Source organism: Phaethon aethereus (genome assembly GCF_964289735.1).
Source record: "Phaethon aethereus genome assembly, chromosome: 1".
NCBI classification, from domain to species: Eukaryota; Metazoa; Chordata; class Aves; order Phaethontiformes; family Phaethontidae; genus Phaethon; species Phaethon aethereus.
The window spans coordinates 94,484,273-94,490,924 of NC_138575.1; the positions used below are offsets into that span (position 1 = coordinate 94,484,273).

General features: G+C 38.4%; 1 protein-coding gene across 1 annotated transcript; it reads right to left on the reverse strand.

Annotated features, from left to right (window-relative positions):
- Positions 1-344: 344 nt before the first annotated feature.
- Positions 345-6,430, reverse strand: BLZF1 (basic leucine zipper nuclear factor 1; the record flags this gene model as incomplete). The annotated part of the gene is made up of 6 exons (XM_082000334.1): positions 345-530; positions 1,389-1,608; positions 2,198-2,326; positions 3,968-4,167; positions 4,835-5,274; positions 6,412-6,430. The coding sequence occupies 6 exons, from the start codon at positions 6,428-6,430 to the stop codon at positions 345-347; spliced, it is 1,194 nt and encodes a 397-aa protein (XP_081856460.1).
- Positions 6,431-6,652: the final 222 nt, after the last annotated feature.

Genomic DNA, 6,652 nt, shown 5'->3' on the forward strand with positions numbered 1-6,652 from the left:
TAGTTACGCTTTTGTCTCCCTGTAAAGAGAAATCCATTGAGATTTGCTAATAAGACTGTAAACCTTAAATAGTCAAGGACATCCCTATGCTCTACACATTTTTGGTCTCACCTTTGTAGAAGAAAATAAGTAGATTTCCAAACTGAAAAGTAGTAGAAGTATCCCAGAGGCTAAGGAAATCCTGTCAGTCCCTAACTTCAAGAGGTAGAGAAGCAGAAACCGCATAATTTCCAATATTAAACCCCACCCATTATGGGAAGAAACAGGAAAAAGGGAAGCTTGCTGAACATCAACTAGTGTGTTTCTTCAGAAAGAGCGCACGTGCAGTTGCATTGGCAGTGCTTTTAAAGGGCTGTCAGCTCTCCTTGACAGTGATTGCAACAATTGAAAGTTACATCTTCGTATCTTGTATATGGGTGAAACCTTCCAATATTCTTTTTTGTGGAAAGGAAGGAAGATGGAGAAGTCTCAGAAAAAGAAATTTCTGTTGGTCCTTCTGTACGTGCAGCTGGATCCAGTACACGTAGCACCTAAGGATGGAAAAGTTGAGAATGAAAATATATCCGTTAAGTTTAATGGGGTTTATCCTTCTCTAACAGCTAGGAAGAATTTCTGCTCAAAAGAGTTTTCTCAATTTTTTTTTTCCAAAGTGAAGACTAAAAATCCATCTATCCAGACCCTCAATAGAAAGGCATTAAGTACTGTTTATAAATTGTTAAGTGTCCATCAGAAAATCCAAGGTATGATTTTACTGAGAATAAAAAAATTCTTCTATTTCTAGCAGAGGTGAGCAAAACCAGGCAATACCACCACAGATAACTAGGCACTGTGAGCCTCCTGCTGTCAACTATTGCTCAATTGCTTCCAGACTAAACTGTTAGTCTAATTTGCTCTTTAAACATCAAGCTTCCTGCAGTGGAACCTTATCTTGAAAGATAGCCATACAGCTTCCCTTCCCTCTGTGTTTCCACCCACTTTCAATAGAACTGATTTTTAGGGCAACAGAAACTACTGCTGAAGTGTTATGACTTCTTCCTACCCGAACTAGGTCTCTTCCCCCACTCAGTTTTCAAAGTCAATTAAGTATTTTCCGTTGGCTTCCTCCTGTCACACTAACTCTAAACAAATTTTGACCCAGTTATTTGTGGTGCTAGGGACAGACAAGGAAACAGTATGTATCATCATATTATTTTTGTTTTGATTATTCTTCCAGTTTTGTCTTTTTTTTTTTTAAAGAGGGAAACAGACAGCTCTATTCAGCATGTTTCCCCTGCACAGAGTTTCTTAAAAAAGGCAAGATATTAAGCAGTTAACACAAAGCAACGTGCTTCTTCCTGGAAAGACGACTCTGTGCTGACAGATTGAGATACGTGAAACAAGGTTCTCACCTTTTCAGCCATTTTCTCAGCAGGGGTATTGCAAAACTCCACAGCTGTTGAAGTCTTTTTTGGACTGTTAGTGCCAACATTTCCAAGAAGATGTGAGCTTACAGCTTTGGCTAGCTTACAATTCACAGCTGCTAGCTCTGTTGTAGTATAAGGTTGGGCACTAGGGTAGTATGTCTGTTGTCTCCCCCATTGAAGAGAAACCATCAGCTCCTCCAGCAGCCTGTGCAGAAAGGAAAAAGCGCCCTATTAGTGGTTTTTGTAGTCTATACTATCAGCACACAGCGTACTTCAGAGGAGTTGTCTCTTCTGAAGACATACTGCACAAGCCAAATGTTAACCAAAAAGGGAAGTTTAATTGTTTAAAAACAAGGAGGCAAACAGGCCATTCTCCAAGGCAAGGCCTCACCAACACAGAATTTTAATACTGGTAAAACTTATTTTACATCTGGCAGGACAAGCATTAAAAGGTCAATGTGGGTAGAAGAATCTGTATGTTTTAGAAGGAACCGAGGAGATGAAGTCAAACCAGTATGTGATTAATCCAGAAAGAGGATATGGGGGATGTCAGTTCCACAGCATAGGACCCCTAACACTTCACACCTCCAGGGAATGATGAAGAAAAAAAATAACACTCCTTTGGCTCTTTTAGCTCTGAGACTGAAAAGTGGCTACTATCCATCAGCATAATTAATTTTCATTGAATATCACCAGAACAGGGGAAAGTTATCTGATTGTTCTGTGGCCTAGAATAAACTGACAGAAATTAAAAAGTTTGCACAGAGGTAGTCTGGATTAGAAAAAAATCATACTTCTGTGTATCAATCATCTCTTGACGGAACTGATCACGTTCATTCAGTAAGTCCTGGATCGCACTTTGTGCATCCCTGGTTTGACGCTGAAGAATTGCTCTGGTATTGGTTAGCTCATCAGCCATAACCCTGCAAAAGAAATCTCCAGTCAGCAGTGTAAGTGAGCAGTTTGAAAGTCACCTTCATTCTACTACAGATTCTACTTTGTCAGCTCAAACTAAGTATTAAGCAGCAGGGGCAGCTGCCCCTAAGCAGGGCTTATATCAACCTTACTACAAAGGACATGTATTAAGAGCAATTTCTGTTCAACTACAACACAAGTGCAAGATTATGACTTTCCAACTTAAAAAAATCTCGTGTCACTTAATATAAATCTAGTAACAGACATTTAAAGACATCTTGAGTAAGTGAACATGGTGGACAAGCATCCTGATAGATAAAGTTAAATACATTTTGTTTTACTAACACAGTTTTCACAAGTATGCTATAATCACCTTTTCATACTCATCTCTAAAGATGACAGCTATGGCTACAGACTGCATTCATTCAACTCTGCCTTTCTCAAGGGCAATAAATAGATGTTTTATGTGCCAGATACAAGCATTTAAGAGCTACAAATGAGACAACTGTTGTCATATGTTGCTATGCCATGAGACTTGGCACTGAGCCCTCAAGCAGGTATTTCAAATGTCTGCGATAATGCAAATGCAAAAACCAGAATGACATTTAAACAACTACCAGTTAGAAATTCGAGATCTCAACGAACCAGGATGTTATAATATCGAAGAGTGTTACTCTAAGCACATCACCACACTGTTGTTCCTAGAAGGGACTTGCACCCCTGATCTCAGAACGCCTGTTAATGCTAAAGAAACAAGTGAAATCAGGATAGTAACACTTGCCTACCTAGACTATCACAAGTACTTACATTGACTCAATATGCTGAAACTTCTTAAGACCATCAAATTAAAGGGAGGACACTGTATTCTATTACCATTTCCTTCAAGCAGTAGAGGCCTTCTTGTAATATGCATTAAGTACCATAATCAAAATTGAGTTAGTTATATCCAAGTACAGTAAAAGATTAAAAGTCCTGGAACACTAGTTACATTATCTGGTAAGACAACTACACTTACCAAGTTAAAAGTCTAATCCATTGTCAAATGAGATTTTGACATTCAGACCAGCTTAAGATTTGCTCCTGACTTTTGCTACCCATTATTTTATGGTTACAGAAGTAACAGTAGGGTTCTTGGCAGTTACACAATCAGTGTGTAATGAAGAGGTGCCTCTGCTCTTTCTTCTATACTGAGCTGCCCTTCCCAGTAGATCCCTCAATCACTGTAAGCAGACTTCTTAACCAAACCAACTTCACACATTGATGACTGTATCGTACTTGGGGAGTGGGGATGAAAATCAAGCTAGTTACCTTTAAAGACAATTCAATCCTCGAAGACATTTTTAAACCCCAAACTGCACACAGTCTATCAGAATTAAGAACTTCTTGGGCTATGTTGACAAGAACTGTAGTTAAGACTTTAGGAGGTATAGGACCCACTGTATTACTTTTGAAAAGCAGAACTATTCAGATTTACAAGGAGCTTACTTTCTTTGTACCTTTTCTGTATACTCAAATTCCATAGTGGATGTCAGTATAGCTGTTGTGGCTCTTCTCTGTGTATATAAGCACATTACCAGGCCTTGCAATGGACATATGTAATGAAAGACTGAAGGATAATGCTGTTATAACAGCTCTGTAAGAAGGAATACCTGCTTGCTAGGAATTTGCTTCGCCACACATCACACTGTATAGACATGCGCTCTAATTGTTCGGACAACTGAGACATATTCCGTCCCAGGACTTCATTTTCTAGGATTAGCTGATTTTTTTCACGAGCCATCCGTTCAAAGTGATACTGCAGATCGTCCCCAACAGAAGCAACAAGTAATTTCTTCAGCTCCCGATTCACCTAGAATTAGACCACACTGTCTTATCAATATAAAATGAAAAACCTCCTACTTCCAGAATGCAGTTAAGTTATTGCAAATTGCTAACAATAAATTGCCTTTCTCTTTCCAGAATTTGACGCATCCAATGCAGAGTATATCAAGCCTCACAATCCACTCCAGTGAGCATAAACATTTGAGACTAATGCACATTTAACATTCTTGTTTAAATTCTAACAGAGGCCAAAGAGGAAGAATGAAAGCCTGCTATAAGAAACAAAAGGAAAGTTTCAGTAGTATTCAACTCCTGAATCAGTAAGATAAAGGATTAGAAAAGACATCCACAGATTATATGATGTAGAAAATTATAGTCACCCCTCTGTGGCATAACATTTTAAACTTAGTGGTTGAGTTGAGGAGCAAAACCTTTTCTCATGAAAGATATATTTCCCTGCATCCCTCCAATGTTTCTCCTGGCTTCATGCCTTTGATACTTTTATCTCTGGTCAGAGAAGCGGCACTGAGTACTTAGACCTACATCTACTCTGTATCTTAGCTGATAAGTTTCAAGAGGGAAACTATTTGTTTCAAGGCTAGAGTGTCACAGTAGTTCTCTTTGGCTGCATTCATAAACTGTCTATATAAACCAAAGCAGCTCAGCTGTGAGAGAAAAAACCTTTCATTTCTTACCTCTGTCTGTATGCGTAGCTGATTAGAGAGACCTTCCTTATCCTGTAACAACCGCTTTTCTGAATTCTTCAGCTTTTCAATTGCATTTTTCAGCTCTATCTGTTCTTTCTTGGGATCTGCGGATCCCTCTGACTGATGGAACGCGTCTCCTTTATGTCCCACCAATTTAGCTACCTTAGCATTTTTAGTTGGAACAACATGGGTGATAGCTGCTTTGGGGACTAATATACGAATAGCTTCAATCTCCACTGATTTATCAGCATGTATTTTCCCTAGCTGCAGAACTCCGGGGCTCAGGGAAGAGACTGTCTTTTTATGTGGGCTGTGATGGATATGATGGTTTGTAGTGTTGGCTCCAGTGATTACTTCCACTGACTCAGTTGTCTGCTCTGTTTCCATGCCATCTCCAGGTCCTCGGATGGGTGATGAGGCATCATCTACTAAAATTTAGAAATAGCGGAGGGAAAGTTTACCACCTTTCACTTTGTTATAGTCTCATTGTAACTCTTCACTTAATTCCTGTATTTCAGAGTTACAGATTTTAATTGCACACTGCATGTGTAAAATAGTCCTTTGCAGCAGCAATTATCAAGCACAAGTTAGAAAAGTCCTTACTCAAGTGCATACTGCTCATTAACACTAATAGTACAAGACACAAATGTTGATCTGAATTGTATTAATCTTAATTTCCTGCTGCCATGCAAGATTAAATGCAGACACAAAAAAAAGCTAGTACAGAGAAAATTCGTGACAATATTACTCATAGGTTGAAAGCAAAATCAGGTTTTGTGAGCTGACAGAATCAGAACAGTCTCATTTTAAAAGCAAGAATTAAATGAAAAGCAGCTATTAACTACATAGCTACTAACACCTTAGGAAGTTTATCAGACTTTTAAGTACTACCTACCATGATTTTTAATTGTCCAAGTGAAGGTTTAAGAAAAGCCCATTCTGCTTCATTTCTAATCAATAGACTGCAGTATTCCCAGTAATGCTGCATTCTGCTCTGAATTCCGCAATATGCATGATAATGTTTACTGAAATTAATTTTATTTAAGTTCACTAAGTTTTCAGCTGAATGAAATACTATTGTAGTAAAGTTTCCTCACAATGGATGCAAGAAGAAAGTTTCTTAGAACATAGCTACACATACTGCTTTTTTCCTCATACTGTGGGCAGTAATGTGAGCCTGCATCCTCTATCCAAATAATGATGTTCAAAAATGCCGTGGTAGCACTGTTATATTGCACTACTTTCAAGTTGGCTGAATCAGTATCAGCAGGTTCTAAATACTAGAGAAGGACTGACAGAAAAGTGTACAGACACATGACAGTACCAGTAACAAACCTGTTTTTCAATACAAAGCTGGATTAGAAAACCACATTCAATTAACTGTTCCATCCAGGCAGCTCTGGTTTTCATTTCAATAATGAAGTCACATAACACCTTCCTAATAGCTACATAAAAGGAATAAGTATAAATGAATGGAGTCTGGCATACAGTGTAACTCTGGTCTTTAGAATTCACGTTAAAGTACTTTTAACCCAGTCTGCTTAGATATAATGTAAACCACCTACCTTTTTCTAGAGATGTCATTTTCTCTTTAGCAGTCAGCTCTTCCTAACTAGATAAGTCTGAGGAGGAAAGGAGGAGGGGGAAACTTTAGCAAGGTAACAGTGACAGTTAATCTTGGATTACCCTATTTTCTAGGACAACCTCTAAACTCCAGTTCAGTAGCACAGTGAAAAAAACACACTGAAACAAAGGAAAACACCCCCAAAATTATAAAACCCACACCAGAACGCAAAGAATTAAAAG